Source organism: Haliotis rubra, unplaced genomic scaffold (assembly GCF_003918875.1).
Source record: "Haliotis rubra isolate DU_JTF1 unplaced genomic scaffold, ASM391887v1 Scf523, whole genome shotgun sequence".
Classification (NCBI taxonomy): Eukaryota; Metazoa; Mollusca; class Gastropoda; order Lepetellida; family Haliotidae; genus Haliotis; species Haliotis rubra.
The window spans coordinates 652501-673418 of NW_025767217.1; the positions used below are offsets into that span (position 1 = coordinate 652501).

The 20918-nt window shown below is 42.5% G+C and overlaps 1 protein-coding gene across 4 annotated transcripts in view; it reads left to right on the forward strand.

Annotated features, from left to right (window-relative positions):
* Positions 1–20918, forward strand: part of LOC124252752 (ranBP-type and C3HC4-type zinc finger-containing protein 1-like) — a 47246-nt gene that overhangs the window by 10671 nt on the left and 15657 nt on the right. For 3 of the 4 annotated variants that reach the window (XM_046686406.1, XM_046686403.1, XM_046686404.1), the window contains exons 2-8: positions 3204–3429; positions 4286–4550; positions 7333–7426; positions 9311–9485; positions 11026–11064; positions 12705–13198; positions 13403–13576. In XM_046686406.1, the coding sequence (XP_046542362.1) occupies positions 4330–4550; positions 7333–7426; positions 9311–9485; positions 11026–11064; positions 12705–13198; positions 13403–13576 (1197 nt within the window). In that variant the 5' untranslated portion in view covers positions 3204–3429; positions 4286–4329. Of the gene's footprint in view, positions 1–3203; positions 3430–4285; positions 4551–7332; positions 7427–9310; positions 9486–11025; positions 11065–12704; positions 13199–13402; positions 13577–19618; positions 20846–20918 lie in introns of those variants that run through there. The other variant, XM_046686405.1, reaches the window with a different exon arrangement.

The window sequence follows — 20918 nt, forward strand, 5'->3', positions numbered from 1 at the left end:
ACCTGAGGTCTTCAAGAGTACCATATCATGCAGTGACAATGCCTTATGATTAAACATTGAAAGATTTCTATATCAAATCATTATTCATGTTTTTATTTGCAGGTTTGGTCAATGAGGACCCATTATGCCAATTCAATGCAATCCATTTTAGCCCTACGTACACTGAAAAACATGAAAATATCAAACTCGATTTAGTTGAAAATGATGAATTGAAATGCACTCCAGGCATGATATCGACTTCGTTAAAAAACGATTTAGGTTCGGGGGTTGGGGTTGGGGTGGTGGTGGTGGTGGTTAGGATTGGGTCAGTTGGGTTACCGGAAACAGACATATTTTTTTGGGCCTGAAACACGCCAGCACCAGACCTCACCATGTTTAAGTTTATATATGACTATCAAATTTTAGGGTGTTCATTTACTTTTTGTATGTAGTATGTTATATTTGTTCAATTGTGTTCAAGCAGGAGCCAGACTATAAAAAACCCAAACCAAACAATTATTATTGTGATCGAAAAACACAAGATTGAAACATTTGAACGAGTGAAAAGTCAATATGCTAATACGCTGGGTTCTGTTATGTTTGTCAGAATTATTTAACCACAGTCCTTGACCTTATTTTCAAGGTCACTACGACACTTTGACCTCTTTTCAAACTCTTGTTGACACGTTATCTCATGGACTGTTTTACCCAATGTCTTCAAATTTGGTGACAGCCTATATTGGGGGATTACGCAGTATATATGTTATAGATATTCCATTCTTTTAGCGCCGGGGGACATTGCCATATCAGTGGCGAACACTTGTTTGGTTTGGTTGGTTGGTTGGTTTGTTGTTTAACATTCCAGCGGTCTGTAAATAATCCAGTCTGGACCAGACAACCCAGTGATCACAACAACATGAGCGTCGATCTGCGCAATTGGGATACGATGATGTGCGTCAACCAAGTCAGTGAGCCTGACTACCTGTTAGTCACATCTTACAATGATCACAGGACTGTCAGGTCCAGACTGGATTATATATAGACATATAGCTGGAAAATTGCAGTGTATGGCGTTTAACAATAAACAAGCAATGCAAAACAAGCTGGAGTTTATACTGCCACTCTATTGAACACTTCAATTGTAATTGCTTTAAAGTTCTTAGCATTGATTTATAAACCTGGTCAGTTTTATAATTTCATAATTGCTGATAATATTCATTTTATAATGACCACCTCTGTGGTGTAGTGGTAGAGAGTCCGCCCGGAGAGTGGATGGTCGTGGGTTCGAACCCATGGCCGTCTCATACCAAAAACTGTTAAAATATGGTACTTGTTGGTCCCTGCCTGGCGCCCGGCATTAATGGGTACAACAAGGAGTGGTTGGCTCAGAGTCAGAATAATGTGTCTGAGTGGGGTATTCATGCTTATCTGCGGCATGGTATCTCAGTGAGCTAGCACTATAAAACCAGCTTAAAGGTCACATGCAACGTAAAACACAACTTTGCAGATTCTGATACCTTTCAGTATGGACTTACCGAAACAAAGCGTCAAAAATGCAAATTCAACTTATAAAGTTGAAAAATAACGCGATGAAAAAAACCGCACGAAATCGGAGTTCAAACGTTTCACTAATTTTCCCCAGACTTTTCTGGGGAATACGGGATTCAACAGCTGGGCTGCGCTCATAGCACGTGCGCAGTGAAATAGGTTCGCGCAACTTGGAAGCGGGCTGTCTGGTGAATACTCTGTGAAGGCTTTGGTGTGAGCCATTTTATAATGTTTTGTTGATATCTCACAGGCGCCGAGCTTTTATATGTTATGACAGTAAATAAACTGTTTATATAATTTCATTTGTCTATTTCACCACACGTTCTTCTTACCGAGTCACTTTCTCAGTTAGATACTTAAAAGCAATGCCATTATTTAGCGTTGACACAATTTCTAACTGTGATATAGATGTGTCGCTGTCACAGACAAAACTCAATGTCTTGTTTTATTGACACCTGTGTGTCTGCCTGCCTGTCTGCTAATGACAATAATCAATACACAACTGCGATCACTGACCACATGCAATTTGAACTTAACACCAATCAGGCTATACACCATAAACAAAACGCATTGATTTATGGCCCGAGTTTGGTCTCTGTCACATTATGTAATTACACAGACAGGCAGGTGTGATACTTGAACACATGACATGTTATGATGTCTGTTGATTGCAAAATGTTATACACAAAAAATGAGCATGTATTTACAAAACCCAACATCTCTATATATACACACACAATGAGCTGTGAAGGCGGCATCTGCTAATGAACCAGCCGTTTCACTTGAGTGCACACCCACCAGCTCTGACTGGGTTCCGTATCCCGGCTGCTTCGTTTCGAGGGAGGTAAACCCAAGTACAAAATATTGCACTTTTGATTTGCGATTATACGCTTATAATTTTGTTTATTTGTTTTTTCATAATCAGCAATGCATGTTATATGTCATGAAGAAGTGATAATTGTGTTTTAATTATGTTTGATTTTTTGGTTGCATGTGACCTTTAAGTCTGGGCTAGTACAAGCAGCCACACATACACTCACATGCACGTCGTCATATGAGCGAAATATTCTCAAGCACAACATTAAACCCACTTTCACCTTACCTCACCTTTAATAGCATTGATTTATAAACCTGGTCAGTTTTATAATTTCATAAGTACTGATCATATTCATTTTATAACGACCGCCTCTGTGGTGTAGTTGTAGAGCATCCGCCCGGAAAGCGGAAGGTCATGGGTTAAGATGTTAAAATATGGTACTTGTTGGTCCCTGCCTGGTGCTCGGCATTAATAAGTACAACAAGGACTGGTCGGCTCGGAGTCAGTATAATTTGTCTCAATGGGTTATTCATGCTTAACTGCGGCATGGTATCTCACTGAGCTAGCTTAAGTCGCCCTTAACCCCATTTCATCTTTATCGTTGTATAACATTTCATTGTTATGTGTAGGTTTCACTCTGAATCATTTTGTTTATATATTTCTGGGTTCATTTACTGCTTCCTCTTGGGAGTTGATATATAAGGTTACATATTTTGTATCATGACTAAAGGTCAAAGTTTATTGTTGGGTTACCATGGATACCTGGTTGTTAGTTTCCTTGTCCAGATAAAACTGGTTTGATGTATTTACAGAACATGTACACGTCATCATAATTCATATTTACTTTTATCTGTTTCAGATATTTTTGACCTTTTCCCTTGAGGGGTTCGCCAGTGGTGGTTTGAAGTACAACATTAAGGGTCCATATTGGCATCACGTGTGTATCTCTGAAAACAATAAGGAACGTGAATTTGTGTTTAAACTTGAGAAAGGTCAACAAGGTGATATCTTTACACAGAAGGTCAAGGACGTTCTTCATATATTGGAACAAGGTCATGTGACACGCCAGCATGATACAGAAACAGGTGAGTGAGTGAGTGAGGGAGTGAGTGAGGGAGTGAGTGAGGGAGTGAGTGAGTGAGGGAGCGAGCGAGTGAGTTTTAAACCATGTCAAACCTCACTGCTCGTCATACCCTGATGGTTCTGATCATTCTTCAGGTTTTCGCCCTTATTTATAAATTCATAACACACCTTTGTGATAAAACTGTATTCTTGCTGACTGTTGAATTAAACAAAACATATGTATTTAAAGAACACAAGCATCCTGTCAACAGTATCACTCCATTGGACAAAGGTGTAGCTTAGGGGTTAAATCGTTTGCTCATTGCCGCAAAGACATGGATTCGATTCCCCACATGGCTACAGTGTGTGAAGCTCATTTTGGGTGTACCCTGCCACGATACTGAAACTATACATACTCTCTCGACTTCTATTAGTGTAGACATGTCAAATTATAACAGGAACATTTTTCACCAAGTAGTTTCATGTGACGTGTGTTTATAAGTGGTGATTTATGAGTAATGGTCCCAGGATTACTGCTATTTTAATATCTCACCGGTGGTTAAAGCAGAAAACCTGGGTTTGATTCCTCACATGTTCAAAGCCCATTTGCTCGGTTGCAAATATGTTATTGCTGGAATATTGCTACATCATTCTTATTTTATTGTTGAATAAAAAAATATATTTTATGGGTAAAAATCTTATGGGACTGTATGCTTAGATGACATGCACCAGTCCACATGTCATTATAGACAAGGGTGTGTGAATTAGCATTGATTTTAATATTTCTAAATGTTGTTGCATTTGAAGAATTGAGGGCACTCTGTGAGAAGATCCCAGCTAAAAACAAGGCTGACTCAATATTTTATGTAATTTCTCCAGAGATAGCCAAAGAAAAGTTCCCAGCTGTATTCTTTTACAAAAGAATGGATGATCCGTCGATGCAGAGCGGGTTGCCACGGGGGATGCAACCCACCCCACCCGAACACTTGAGAAAGATCCTTGAACTTCTACAGGCGGCCATCTTGGCTGGTGACGGTGAACGAGCCAAACAGATCGCCCATCGGCTGGCAGTGGAGAAAGTTAAACTGGATATTAAAGTGGATGAAACCGAGATAGAGAGAAGGAGGAATGAGCCAAGCATCAGGTGAGGAACCTTTGCCGTGTGAATATAACTCCTTGGTACTTGAGTGAGTTTAGTTTTACATCAGACAACAATATTCCAGCTATAGGGCGGTGATCTGTAAATAATCGAGTCTGTACCAGACAATCCAGTGATCAACAGCATGAGCATCGATCTGCGCAATTGCGAACTGATGACGTGTGTCAACCAAGTCAGCGAGCCTGACCACCCGATCCCGTTAGTCACCTCTTATGCCTTGTTACTTGATGATTGTTGTCATGTCAAACTATGATTTGATGTGATACAGATGTCCCATGGTATGATGCAGAACTTGATACAGAAGCCACATTATGAAACATATCTCTGATGGTGCTTAGTATTGTACAAAGAGTCCTGGGCTTGTTTCACAAGCTATCGTAGCGCTACGACTGTCGTACCTCCTATACTGTAACATAGACTTATGGTCACAAATCAGTTAAAGAATGAATAAACTTTTTTGTTTTGTACACTTTTGACCATTACATATGAAAGACTTGTGGTTTGCCTTCAGCGGAACACCAAATTCATTCTTAAAAAACTTGTGGTTAATTAATGCCGAAAAAGCCGAAAAAGCCATCTGCTTCACTCTCGCCCGCCAACGAAGCCACAAAGAGGTTACGTAACTCTGTCGCCAGAGCACTGCAGCGAACTGGAAGTGATGTTATGTGAGGAAGGATTTTCAATTAGTTGTATATAAAGTGTGTAATAAGCTCGTCATTTTGCTGATTTGTCAACGTTTTCATCGAGTAAAAAAGTCAAAACTACTTACCAGTTGTAGTCAAATATTTATATGATTGATTACCAAAAGGATTTTGCATGAACGTGTAATATAACGATTTCTTCTTCGGAAGCGAGGTTGTGGTCGAAGTGACAATAATATTGTAAGTAGTATTACATTAACACCCACCTTGCTTCCAAGAAAGAAATTGTTATGTTATAAGCTATGTCATGCAAAATCCTATTGGCCATCAATCAAATTCATATTTTACTACCAGTACAAAGTAGTTTTGATTTTGTAACTCGAAGAAAAACAAACCTAAATAGCATTTATTCTCAGACTGTCGGATGTTCGCGACAGGATGCCGCCATTTTTAAAAATCGTACGTCACGGGCAAAAGTCTGTTTGAGAATAAATGAGATTATGGTTTGTTTTCATCAAGTCAGAAAATCAAAACTGCTTTCTACTCGTAGTTAAATATGTATTTGAATCATGACCAAAAGGATTTTGCATGACACAACTTGTAACATAACGATTTCTTCCACGGAAGCGAGGTGGGAGTCGAAGTGACAATATTGTGCGATAAATTCCTTGCTACACGCCCATGGTTAACGTCCACTCACCACTATGTAGATACTAGTCGATCGTGATGAGCGAGGCTGATAATCGTTTTCACTATCACTAGCGTCTGGCTCGAACAAATAAGGCCTAGCGATTGTTTCTTCATTGAAGATTGAATGGAAAGATTGTCGCTGTCTGAATTACTTCCGGACATGTCAGAGTCTGCTTTGAATCAAAATGCCAACCCACTGAATTAACCATATTGAAATCACTTGACATAAATGGTTTAACACCCGAGTAAATTGGGGAACAAAAGCCAGACCTAGCCAACTGGTACCGGTAACCGTTATGAAAACAAGCAATTTTGACAGAATCGTCTATGAAAACAAGTTGTAACTCGGAAGCTAGGCAAAGCAGGTGAGAAGATTAATTGACAGTAGATTGTGAAAACATAATCCTCTGATTGGTTGAGAGAATTGTGCAGTGTAGTCAAAAAGGTCGATTTTAGTTAATTAAGGGTCGAAATGAGTTGTTTTAGTGACAGGGTTTGATTTATAATGATGCCATTAAATGATTTATGCATTTGTACCCCCTTAGAGTATATATGATCTTTAAGCAATGTTGGTCATGGAGAGAAAATGTGACTGTGTTTGGCACCTTGAGAGTTTCTAGGACTTCAGTCCGGCCCTACAACATGCAAGCACGTTTGTTCAAATTTGCCTCTGTTAACCCACAGTGAATGGGTACCTGGTGGGATAGCTTCTTATAGGCTAAAAGTGGCATAAATCCATACTCATTTGGTGTATAGGGTATGATACGGTGCAGAGTTTGCCGACGGTGCACCGATGAACTGCAACATCACCACTGAGCTGAATCAAACCAAAAGAGTTTGAAATATAGTGCTTGTTGTTACCCAATACCAGGCATCGAAGACAAGACATTGAGAAGGGTCTGAGAGGGGTATATTAAGTATGAAAGCAGAGTGGTATCAGAGTGGCTAGAACAGAAATACCAAAAAACCCACCCCAACCAATACATTCATGTCGTTATATAAGTATGTAAACGTAAATGTGACATAACACCCAGTATCTTATTCTTAATGATAGAACATGCCTGCTTTTGATAATTTTCAACAGATCCTTGCCATCTGAGTGAGTGAGTGAGTGAGTGAGAGAGTGTGTGCGTGCTGTACTGGACAATATTGCTATAATGTCACAGCAGCTCAGCTTGACATGGGAAGAAATCCAGAGGTGATGAGGGTCATAGACGATAACATTTTCTGTGAAAATTATAAGCAGGGGTATGGTGTTGGCGAACACGAACATTAATCCCACAACACCAGATTTGGTTTCTGGCATGTCAAAGGGAAGCAACTCTACACACTCAATGGCAACACTGTAGTCAGCTCTGAACTCCTTAATCAGTCGTCAAATTGTCATTCATGATGGTCTGGAATGACGTGTATATATGTTGTTGTGTTGATTTCAGTGTAAAGGTCCATGTAGAGGATCGAGAGACATCCGGCTGCCCTGTCAACCTGAAAGTGAAGCCTTCGGATACCATAGGGGACCTCAAGAGAAAGGTATTAACATACTGTAGGGGACCTCAAGAGAAAGGTATTCAGATACTGTAGGGGACCTCAAGAGAAAGGTATTTACGTACTGTAGGGGACCTCAAGGGAAAGGTATTTACGTACTGTAGGGGACCTCAAGAGAAAGGTATTTACGTACTGTAGGGGACCTCAAGGGAAAGGTATTTACGTACTGTAGGGGACCTCAAGGGAAAGGTATTTACGTATGCACTGTAGGGGACGCCAAGGGAAAGGTATTTACTTCCCTCAGGGAAAGGTATTTACGCATTAAAGGGAGGGGAAAGAAAGGTATTTACGTACTGTAGGGGACCTCAAGGGAAAGGTATTTACGTACTGTAGGGGACCTCAAGGGAAAGGTATTTACGTACTGTAGGGACCTCAAGGGAAAGGTATTTACGTACTGTAGGGGACCTCAAGGGAAAGGTATTTACGTTGTAGGACGCTCATAGGGGACCTCAAGGGAAAGGTATTTACGTACTGTAGGGGACCTCAAGGGAAAGGTATTTACGTACTGTAGGGGACCTCAAGGGAAAGGTATTTACGTACTGTAGGGGACCTCAAGGGAAAGGTATTTACGTACTGTAGGGGACCTCAAGGGAAAGGTATTTACATACTGTAGGGGACCTCAAGGGAAAGGTATTTACGTACTGTAGGGGACCTCAAAGGGAAAGGTAAGTAGGGGACGCCAGGTATTTACGTACTGTAGGGGACGCGTCAAGGGAAAGGTATTTACGCACTGTAGGGGACCTCAAGGGAAAGGTATTTACATACTGTAGGGGACCTCAAGGGAAAGGTATTTATGTACTGTAGGGGACCTCAAGAGAAAGGTATTCACATACTGTAGGGGACCTCAAGAACCATATTACCCATTTTTTAGCCATGCTATGAATTGTGACATTTTCAATGCTCTAATTCCATAGAATAGAATAATCTACTATTTATGGTGTTTTGTAACACTGATATAGCATTTCACTTTTACAAGCATCTGTTCATTCTTGTCTTACTTCATATTTAATATCAGCTGAAGACTTTAGGAATCAGAAGTGTGTATGTGATCACCGCATTGGTGTCTGTAAAATGTCTAAATGAAAATTGATCCAGTTGTAAACATGGTTGCCATATCAGCCATATTGAAAATGGTTGATTGGTTGGTTGTTTAACGCCTTACCCTGTCTGTACATAATGGAGTCAGAACCAGACAATCCCAGAGCTCCAGATAAGATTTACCTCATGTGGGTACTTTACCCACGGTATTTTTTTGGAGTGGGTATTATGAATGTTGAGTGGGTATTTCATTTTCCGTTACCCACTGCTTTCAAATATGTGCGTATTTCAGTCATTTTACTCACCTAAGTATATGTCATTGAGTAAGTTAAATAGGCAGGTATGTTCTGCCTTATGTCATACCTAATCAAAACCAACTTAAATATAATGGAAATGATTTCATAAAATATCACTCATCCCATACTAACAGTACAACTTGAGAGCAATCGATGTCTTTTTCATTACGCATGCCGATTTTATGAAATATTCCGTACGATTTGTTTTAAACTTTTGCGTGTTTATCATTTTAAATGCGTAATTGGTACGCAACAATTATTTTTCAATGCTTAATTGGAAATTTTATATGCGTATTTTACCTGGATACGCAGCTTATCTGGGCCTCTGCAATCCATTGATCAACAGTATGAGCATTGATCTACACAAATAGGACAGGATGACATGTGTAATATTGAAAATGTCATGTTCATGCAATACGCACCTGTTCTTTACTGTTTGTTTATGAAATCGTCACAAGCAGTCAACAGGAATGAGATGTACTGTATGACCAGTCAAAATATTCTTCCTAAATTGTGAGTTTTTCTTTTCGTATAGATGTTTCTTGAATATGAGTTCCCTGTGGAGGTCCAGAGGTGGATAATCGGGAGGAAGATCCCCCAAGACCGAGATACCCTCCACCGATGCAACATCCGCTCATCGGGCCACACCGTGTATCTGTACCTGGCCACTGCCAGATCTGTCAACCTGGAACCCAACCAGATGGATACGAGTAAGATATCACTACACTGATCTCTGTCTCTGTAGGTTAGAGCAAAGTCGTCAAGTTGAGGAAAATAAACCCAAATCTACTTTCATAAATAGGCTGGCTACCTGCTGTCAGCCGCCTGTAGAATGCAACGTCATAGAAGAAATGTGACGTCATAGCATTGTTCATGATGTCACATCACCATCACAAAGTGATATTTTGCCCTAGGGCATCCTGAGATGCCAACCCATACGATTTTATCGTATCGTAAAACAACACAAAATACACTACTACGATAGCAGTAAAAATATATGAATTTTTAAAAATAATACATTAAATTAAATTATCAGAATAATACGTACCATTTATTCAGTATCAAGCAATATATGGATACTTACTACTGATTTTGGTGAGTACAATGTCAATAACAAGGTCTTAGACAATATATTTACATGTTGTCTTTAATATGAAAATTCTTTGGAAAAGTTAATACTAATTTTGGCAAAAAATACTCATTTTTGCATCGATTTTTGGCCGAAATACTAATTGGGCTATATTAGGGTTGGCATCTCTGGGCATTGTATGAAAAATATGAACCCCTATATTTTTGTCCTCGTAGATAATAAAGTAGGATATGACTACACTGACCTGTGCCTCTGGTTGTTAAAGTTAGATATGATTACCTCTGTCTCTATGACCTGTGCCGTGTGTGGTAATGGAGGATATGACCTCTGTCTGTGTGCGTTGAAGTAAGATATGACCTCTGTCTGTGTGTGGTAATGGAGGATATGACCTCTGTCTGTGTGCGTTGAAGTAAGATATGACCTCTGTCTGTGTGCGTTGAAGTAAGATATGACCTCTGTCTGTGTGTGGTAATGGAGGATATGACCTCTGTCTGTGTGAAGTGTATGACCTCTGAAGTAAGTAAGATATGACCTCTGTCTGTGTGGTAATGGAGGATATGACCTCTGTCTGTGTGTCTGTCCCCCGTTGAAGTAAGATATGACCTCTGTCCATGTGTGGTGGTAATGGGGATATGACCTCTGTCTGTGTATGAAGTAAGATATGACCTCTGTGTGCGTTGAAGTAAGATATGACCTCTGTCTGTGTGTGGTAATGGAGGATATGACCTCTGTCTGTGTGCGTTGAAGTAAGATATGACCTCTGTGTCCGTTGAAGTAAGATATGACCTCTGTCCATGTGTGGTAATGGAGGATATGACCTCTGTCTGTGTGCGTTGAAGTAAGATATGACCTCTGTCTGTGTGCGTTGAAGTAAGATATGACCTCTGTCTGTGTGTGGTAATGGAGGATATGACCTCTGTCTAAGGTCATTAAAATGAAAGCAAGATATCACTACACTGACCTCTGTCTTTGTGTTAATGAGACTTCCTGTATGCTACATCCCTGGGAGAAGGCGATGTTATAGATCTGTATGCTACATTCTATATTGAAGATCTGTAGGATATGTTCTATGTTGCAGATCTGTAGGATATGTTCTATGTTTGAGGGGATATATTATGTTGCCATGGTTACATATCTGTATGAAATATTTTATGTTTCAGTGAACACATTAGGACGAACTCCTCCAGAGATGAGTGGGGGTGAGTGTTTAGTGAAATCCATTGATTAATACACCAGCTTCATTTTCTTCTGCAGTATCAACATACTGAGTCACATGAAAGAACACTTCAAGAAATTACCCCCAAAAGTATCTCCATATATCTGTGCCTTCGAGGCTAGCAGTGTTGGGAATTGGTTAAAACCTCATAATTGATGATTTTTTCATTACAACCAATCAATCATCGAAAAAGATTGGTTTGCTTCATTTTGCAAATTTTCCCGTTATGTTTGTTAATGGACAAAATTCATTTGCGAATTTTTTGCAAATTTACAAAATGCATTTGCAAATTTCAAATCTTTAAAGGATTACTAGTATGTTAGGAACATAACTTTCCTGGAGTCATTAAGATAAATTCAGTCATGACTTGGAATGAGCTTGTAGTGCTTATGAAATGTAAAGTTAATGACACAGAGAAATCAACCTTGTGAACAATATTGTAAATGCAAACAAGTGTTCAAAAATAGTCTGTGTTCGATTTTGAGATGATACGATCGATTGCTTGGTCGTTTAGTCACTGTGACCAATCTTCAATTGTTTCAATTAATCGGACCCCCACTAAAGGCTAGAGTTTGAACATAATATTTATATTTATGGTCGCTGTTTCACGATGTGGACACCTGTTGGAAGATCCAGGTTGGAATTAGCCTTCAACAGCCCATGCTTGTTGTAAGAGGCAACTAATTGGATTGGGCAGTCAAACTTGGTGACCTTGTTGATACATGTCATTATGTCCCAATCCTGTAGGGGGCTGTGGGGTAGCCTAGTGGTTAAAGCGTTCGCTCGTCACGCCGAAGACCCGGGTTCGAATCCCCACATGGGTACATTGTGTGAAGCTCATTTCTGGTGTCCCCCGCCGTGATGTTGCTGGAATATTGCTAAAAGCGGCGTAAAACCAACTCACTCACCCAATCCTGTAGCTCGATACTCATAATGTCAGTCACTGAATTGTTTGGTCCAGACTGTATTGTTTGTTTTACCGACCGTTGTCACATGGCTGGAAAGCAACCTCACACAAATGAACTTGAAATAAAATCACTCATAGTAACAATGACATTTCCCATGCTTCTCTACTTCATACTCGTGCTTAAAGTTAACTTTGGAATATCACATTCATTGGCACTTTCTTTCTTTGAATTTTGCTTTCATCAAAAGTTTTTATGATCTGTAATTTTGGATGAGGACTGATAGTTTTCCCTTATTACTGCTTGCCATGATAGCATGTCCAAGTTACGTATTGTTGGACAAAATCTTCTGAATTTATGTGCTTTGGAGTATTGCATTGTTTTGTTGTTTAACGCTGCATTATTGTGTTTTTAAATTAGAGGTAGTATCACAGATTAATGATAGCTCTAAACTATATTGAAATCCAAATGCATGCAATATTTTAGTTACATGAAAGCAGACTCTAAATTATTGTATCTGGACCACATAATCCAGTGATTTATATAATCAGCATTGATCTTATGCAACTAGGATTTCCGATTCTATGGCATGCATCAACCAAGTCAGCCTGCGTGACCTCCAGATGCTGAAAATCAACTGTAACGGTGATTTTCATTGGTTATTGGCTTGTAAATATGTCCCAAAGGATGTTGCTAATGTGTTTACATTCTGTTGCAGATTACATGACCATGGCTAATTTCCGACAGTCCCAAAGGGGTCAAGGAGGTGCAGTTCAAAGGTCAAGTAGGCCACCCAGCAGACAACAGTCAAATGTCTCCACTGGCTCAGGAAGCACACCCTCACAATTTTCAGAAGCTGCCAGCCCCGAGTCTTTTGTTGACCCTTTACGTGCATCAGGATCAGTGCCCTCTTCAAGACCAAATAAAGGACTAAGTCTGAATGTAGGCAGAGGTCAAGCACAATTTCAGAGTTTTGGAAGAGGTCAAGGACAATTTCAGAGTTCTGGAAGGGGTCAGGGTCAAAATGTTGGCAGAGGTCAAGCACAAGGTGGTGGCAGAGGTCAAGGTCAATTTCCAGGAATGGGTAGAGCTCATGGTCCAATTCATAGTCCACCAGAATTTTTGGAGGAACACGTTTTGATTAGCTCCAGCCCTCCAGGAGCTACAGGTGGAGGTGTACAGTCAGCCGTCTCTCCTGAGTCATCAGCAGAGGTAAGGGCGTGAAGTTGAACTCTCATACAGAGATTATTAGCAGAGTGTTTTATTACCTTATATCTTATTTATATTAAAAGAAAATTTGTATGATGTGGTCCTTCCTCTATTTTGTACAATCTGTGGCACTCCATGTTGTTGGTTTTGAATCGAGCTGTCTGTCTGCATGTCAAACTATTCTCATGACGTCTTGATTGTTTTCAGATTGGTTGGCAGTGTCCAGCATGTACATTTATAAATAAACCAACACGCCCTGGGTGTGAGGTTTGTGGAGGTGATCGGCCCCCTGACTATGAGGTTCCTATTGGTTACATCATGACCAAGGAGGAGCTGTGCTGGTTGGCTGACAGAGAAGATCAGGAGAGGCTGGTGCAGGAGGTCAGTACTTACAGGAGTGAGGGGGTCAGTACTTACAGGAGTGAGGGGGTCAGTACTTACAGTAGCGACGGGGTCAGTTCTTACAGGAGCAGGGGGTACTTACAGGAGTGAGGGTCAGTACTTACAGGTGGAGCAGGGGTCAGTTCTTACAGGAGGGAAGGGGTCAGTGCCTCACAGGAGTGAGGGGAGTCAGTACTTACAGGAGTGAGGGGGTCAGGCCGAGGGGATCACTTACAGGAGCCCAGGGGTCGAGTACTTACAGGGCCACAGGGGTCAGTACTTACAGGAGGGGGGGGTCAGTACTTACAGGAGGGAGTCAGTACTTACAGGAGTCAGTACAGTACTTACAGGAGGAGGGGGTCCAGTACTTACAGGAGTGACTTTACAGGAGGGCAGTACCAGGGTGAGGGGTCAGTACTTACAGGAGGTCAGTACTTACAGGAGGGAGGGGGTCAGTACTTACAGGAGGAGAGGGGGTCAGTACTTACAGGAGTGAGGGGGTCAGTACTTACAGGAGGGAAGGGTCAGTACTTACAGGAGTGAGGGTCAGTACTTACAGGAGTGAGGGGGTCAGTACTTACAGGAGGGAGGGGTGAGTACTTACAGGAGGGAGGGGTCAGTAAGGGGTGGAACACAGGAGTGAGGGGTCAGTACTTACAGGAGGGAAGGGGTCAGTACTTACAGGAGTGAGGGGGGTGAATACTTACAGGAGGGAAGGGGTCAGTACTTACAGGGTGAGTCAGTACTTACAGGAGTGAGGGGTCAGTACTTACAGGAGTGGGGGGTCAGTACTTACAGGGTGGGGGTCAGTACTTACAGGAGGAGGGGTCAGTACTTACAGGAGTGTGGGGGTCAGTACTTACAGGAGTGAGGGGGTCAAACTTACAGGAGTGGAGGGTCAGTACTTACAGGAGTAGGGGTCAGTACTTACAGGTGTGAGGGGGTCAGTACTTACAGGAGTGAGGGGGTCAGTACTTACAGGAGTGAGGGGTCAGTACTTACAGGAGGAAGGGGGTGAATACTTACAGGAGTGAGGGAATAAGTACATTACAGGGAGGTGAGGGGGTGAATACTTACAGGAGTGAGGGGGTCAGTACTTAAAGGAGGGAGGGTCAGTACTTAGAGGAGGGAGAGGGGTCAGTACCCACAGGAGGAAGGGGGTCAGTACTTACAGGAGTGAGGGTCAGTACTTACAGGAGTGAGGGTCAATACTTATAGGGAGTGGGGGGGAGGAGTACTTACAGGAGTGAGGGGTCAGTACTTACAGTAGTGGGGGTCAGTACTTACAGGAGGAAGGGGGTGAATACTTACAGGGTGGGGATGAGTACTTACAGGAGGAAGGGGTGAATACTTACAGGAGTGAGGGGTCAGTACTTACAGGAGTGAGGGGGTCAGTACTTACAGGAGGGAGGGGGTCAGTACTTAGAGGAGAGGGAGGGGGTCAGTACTTACAGGAGGAAGGGGTCAGTACTTACAGGAGTGAGGGGTCAGTACTTACAGGAGTGAGGGGGTCAGTACTTACAGGAGGGAGGGGGTCAGTACTTACAGGAGTGAGGGGGTCAGTACTTACAGGAGTGAGGGGTCAGTACTTACAGGAGGGAGGGGTCAGTACTTACAGGAGTGAGGGGTCAGTACTTGGGAGTGAGGGGTCAGTACTTACAGGAGTGAGGGGTCAGTACTTACAGGAGTGAGGGTCAGTACTTACAGGAGTGAGGGGTCAGTACTTACAGAGTGAGGGGTCAGTACTTACACAGGAGTGAGGGGTCAGTACTTACAGGAGGGAGGGGGCAGTACTTACAGGGTGAGCAGGTCAGTACTTACAGGAGGAAGGGGTCAGTACTTACAGGAGGAAGGGGGTCAGTACTTACAGGAGGAAGGGGTCAGTACTTACAGGAGTGAGGGAGTGAGTACTTACAGGGAGGAAGGGTCAGTACTTACAGGAGGAAGGGGGTCAGTACTTAGAGAAGGGGGAGGGGTCAGTACTTACAGGAGGGAGGGGTCAGTACTTACAGGGGGAGGGGGTCAGTACTTACAGGAGGAAGGGGGTCAGTACCCACAGGAGGAAGGGGTCAGTACTTACAGGAGTGAGAGGGTCAGTACTTACAGGAGGAAGGGGTCAGTACTTACTGGAGGAAGGGGTCAGTACCCCACAGGAGGAAGGGGTCAGTACTTACAGGAGTGAGCAGGTCAGTACCCACAGGAGGAAGGGTCAGTACTTACAGGAGGAAGGGTCAGTACTTACAGGAGGAAGGGGCCAGTACTTACAGGAGGAAGGGGTCAGTACTTACAGGAGTGAGGGAGTCAGTGCCTACAGGAGGAAGGGTCAGTACTTACAGGAGGAAGGGGTCAGTACTTACAAAGAGGAAGGGGAGTCAGTACTTACAGGAGGAAGGGGTCAGTACTTACAGGAGGAAGGGGGTCAGTACTTACAGGAGTGAGGGGTCAGTACTTACAGGAGGAAGGGGGTCAGTACTTACAGGAGGAAGGGGGTCAGTACTTACAGGAGTGAGGGTGTCAGTACTTACAGGAGGAAGGGGGTCAGCACTTACAGGAGTGAGCAGGTCAGTACTTACAGGAGGAAGGGGGTCAGTACTTACAGGAGGAAGTGGTTCAGTACTTACAGGAGGAAGGGGGTCAGTACTTACAGGAGTGAGGGAGTCAGTACTTACAGGAGGAAGGGGGTCAGTACTTACAGGAGGAAGGGGGTCAGTACTTACAGGAGGAAGGGGGCCAGTACTTACAGGAGGAAGGGGGTCAGTACTTACAGGAGTGAGGGAGTCAGTACTTACAGGAGGAAGGGGGTCAGTACTTACAGGAGGAAGGGGTCAGTACATACAGGAGTGAGGGGGTCAGTACTTAGAGGGGGGAGGGGGTCAGTACTTACAGGAGGGAGGGGTCAGTACTTACAGGAGGAAGGGGGTCAGTACTTACAGGAGGGAGAGGGGTCAGTACTTACAGGAGGGGGGGTCAGTACTTACAGGAGGAAGGGGTCAGTACTTACAGGAGGAAGGGGGTCAGTACTTACAGGAGGAGCAGGTCAGTACTTACAGGAGGAAGGGGTCAGTACTTACAGGAGGAAGGGGCCAGTACTTACAGGAGGAAGAAGGGTCAGTACTTACAGGAGGAAGGGGTCAGTACTTACAGGAGTGAGCAGGTCAGTACTTACAGGAGGAAGGGGTCAGTACTTACAGGAGGAAGGGGCCAGTACTTACAGGAGGAAGGGGTCAGTACTTACAGGAGTGAGGGGTCAGTACTTACAGGAGGAAGGGGTCAGTACTACAGGAGGAAGGGGTCAGTACTTACAGGAGTGGGGTCAGTACTTACAGGAGGAAGGGGTCAGTACTTACAGGAGGAAGGGGTCAGTACTTACAGGAGTGAGGGGTCAGTACTTACAGGAGGAAGGGGTCAGTACTTACAGGAGGAAGGGGTCAGTACTTACAGGAGTGAGGGGTGTCAGTACTTACAGGAGGAAGGGGTCAGCACTTACAGGAGTGAGCAGGTCAGTACTTACAGGAGGAAGGGGGGTCAGTACTTACAGGAGGAAGGGGTCAGTACTTACAGGTGTGAGGGGTCAGTACTTACAGGAGTGAGGGAGTCAGTACTTACATGAGGAAGGGGGTCAGTACTTACAGGAGGAAGGGGGTCAGTACTTACAGGAGGAAGGGGGTCAGTACTTACAGGAGTGAAGGGGTCAGTACTTACAGGAGGAAGGGGGTCAGTACTTACAGGAGTGAGGGGGGTCAGTACTTACAGGAGGGGAGCATGAGAAGAGGATTGTAGGCGAGTGTGAGGATTGAATGAGAGCTGGAGTTTGACAGTTTACGTTGAGAGTGTAGAAGTTGAGAGGGGTTAAAAGAGCGTGAGATCCAGTGATCGAGGTTATGGGAGTCGGTAGTTGGGGTTGTGTGAGTTAGGTGGAGAGGTTGGGTTTCAGAGGTGAAATGAGGGCATGCATCAGGTATCAGATGTTGATACTACTGACTCCATTACTTTTCTATGAAGAGAGGAAACACCCCTGGAGTGGGAGGACATATGTCTGAATGCTGAACATATGTCTGCGGTTTTTTTCTCTGTTTATGATCACTTGGACTGAAGGTTCTAGTGGTGATATTACTGTGTCCTACATTAACCCACAGGAACAAGCTGCTCACATACATCGTCAATATTGATCACTACTATTATTGCTTTTATCAGAATTTAGTACGTTGTGTTTAATTAATCTGATCACATGACAAAGAAAGACATTTGTGGCATGAAGGAAAGAAGAAGGCTGGATTGGATGAAAGAATATGACAAATGAAAGGAAGGAAGAAATAGACATGGGAGAGAGATAGAACTTGTCAGTGCAAAAGGGAAAGTCCACAAAGAATGATCTTGGAACTCTTCAAGTGAAGGAAACAAAAAAAATGGAGTTTCCTGACCACTAGTGTTTTTGATTATTTTCATAAACTTAAACACTTATCATCGTGTCGCATAGCATTCCTGGACATTCAGCAGACTACAGCTTAAGAACCAACACAACATATTTCTTAAAACAGAAGGGAATCCAGGATTTTGACAAAAAACAATAACACACAATAGAAGGGACGGACAGATTGACCCGAAATGTGCCAAAACATGGGGAATACACCCCTCCCTCCAAAATCTTTTTGTTTATGAAGTTAAAGTTCAACCATGACTCCAAGGTTTTGTTTGAAATTGTAAAACCACGAGCATGATAAACCGATGAGAAGTGTTTTAACTAGCTTAGGAACCTTATGCAAGAAATATCAGAAGAAAAAGAGAACATCCGAGTACCTTATAGTGAAACAATACAGTAGTGGCATATAACAATGAATTTGATGACAGTTGGTGAGAGAAAGACAACTTGCAGCTTGCAGACAGCTGGAATCATGACATGAAAGACTGAACAACCACCATGTTGGCTCATTGGAAAGACTGTGGTTACAATATCAGGGGTGGAAAGAACCCATTGCCCGACGCCCGAGTCCAGTGTTTTTTTTTGTCGGGCATGCATATTTGTATATCACACTGTACCGGTGTCCAGTTGACTTTCTAATGTTAATTATGTTGTTTATTTAAAAAATCAACAAGAAAATCGGCCAGTATAGTGGAAAAATTATCAGGGCAAGTGATTTTACTTGTGCCACTGTACCGGAGAACACTAGCAATTTTAAAGTTATTTCCAGCCCTGAATATTAAATATGATATGTGACGTTGCACAGTTGAATAGTGTCATGGAACTTTCATGTAAAAAGACTGGGACTTTGAACCACTCATGAATCAACATCAGTGCATATTAAAAGGATATTTGGTGATAACTATTTCCAGTTAAATTTGAATTTCAATGGGTAGTAGAGTACTATTTACACCGTTTTTGGCAATATTCTAGCAATATTCCAGCAAGATCACGGCAGGAGACACCAGAAATGGGTTTCACACATTGTACCAACATGATTAATGGAACCCAGACTTTTGGCATGACGAAAAATGCGACTCAACCGTCCGAATCTCAAAGTCATTCTCTGAAAATGCCAAAAGCATGGATACCTTTTTACAGAGGGCTTGTCACTATTTGGAGAAACCATTACAATAATAGGACTACTTCATTAGAGGGTTATGAATATTTTCAACAAATAATCAGTGTTCACGAATAGCGTCTGACCCTCTGACAATCTGGCAGATTCGCCAACGGTCAGACAGAAGTCTACAACCTGCCGGCCCAAGTGTCTGACTGTATATTTCACAATGACTTTGACTGAAGTTGTTATATGTGACATGTGACACTTGTTTGATGTTTATAAATCTTATGTTTGTTAATAATTTCAATGTCAATTATAAGAAATATTAAATCTGAAATGTGTGTTTAATTTTATTCCAAGGGTCCTGTGCATTTTCAATGGGTCAGACAGACATCTGAAACTTACAGGACCCAATGTCCTGTGACTTTGAAACACCATTCGTGAACACTGCAAATTATTTCCATGCTTTGGTTTTTGATCATTGGTGTTTGCTGAGCCACCTCTCTGTCTTTTCTTCCAGGCTGACAGACAGAGAGGTGGCCCGGTAGGCAACACAGAGATTGGCAATGACGAGGAACTCACCGAGGAACAGCTTGATCTCATTTTACGATTCAATGACGCTATAGTAGACCTTCAGCACCGACAGGCACCAAGGCAACAGGGTGTCGGCCAGAACAACACAGCCAGTTTACAAAATCCTCTCCAGACACTGGCTGGCGGTGTTCAACCACTTCCTCGAGGGGAAGATGTTCCGGATCTAGATTCACATGCTCCATCTGATGAAGACAACAGTTCATGGGCATGACACAACGATGTTGTAACCAATATTGGAATGGATGCTAGTGTTTATTGCACTGATTTTGACTGATTGAGCATTTGTGGATCAGTGGATCAAGTTAACCTTTATCTGTGGAAGTGGTTAAAGTTTCTGACATATTGTGCCAGACGACCTAGTTGACTTTGAAAGCCCCGAGGGACCAGAAGCACTGTGTTTGTTTAAAACTGTTCTTCACTATACAGTTTAAAATTGTGTAAATACAATTGTAGTATCTCCCATTCTTTGAAGATATGATGTTGCCAAAGAGACAAGCTCCTCCTTACTGTCAAATTGTTTTTATACCTGGCAATAATGATTAACTTCTGAATAGGAGAGGTGTTGGGGTAGTCTAGTGGTTAAAGCATTCCCTCATTATGCTGAAGGCCCAGGTATGATTCTCCACATAGGTACAATGTGTGAAGCCCATTTCTGGGGTTCCCCGCCGTGATATTGCTGGAATATTGCTAAAAGTGGCGTAATACTAAACTCACTCACTCGCTCTGAATTGGAGATAACTCTGATTTTGTGACAGTGTGCATGCATTTACTAAGTGTGTTGCTTTGATGATGATGTTGGTCATTCAGGTGAGAGGAACATCGCACTAGTCATCTATACTCTTATACAATTTGGGGCGGTGGGGTAGTCTAGTGGTTAAAGTGTTCGTTTGTCATGCCTGGGTTCGATTCCCCACATGGGTACAATGTGTGAAGCCCATTTCTGGTGTCCCCTGACGTGATATTGCTGGAATATTGCTAAAAGTGGCATAAAACCATACTCACTCACTCATCAAACTTATACAAGTTTACAACATGATATATGATCAACATACTTTTCAAATCAGTGTTGACCTGTGAAGGTCCGGTTTAGAATGAGCCTTCAGTAACCCAAGCTTGTGGTAAGAGGCGACTAACAAGATCGGGTGGTCAGGCTCGCTGGTTTGGTTGACACATGTCATCGGTTCCCAATTACGCAGATCAATGCTCATGCTGTTGATCACTGGATT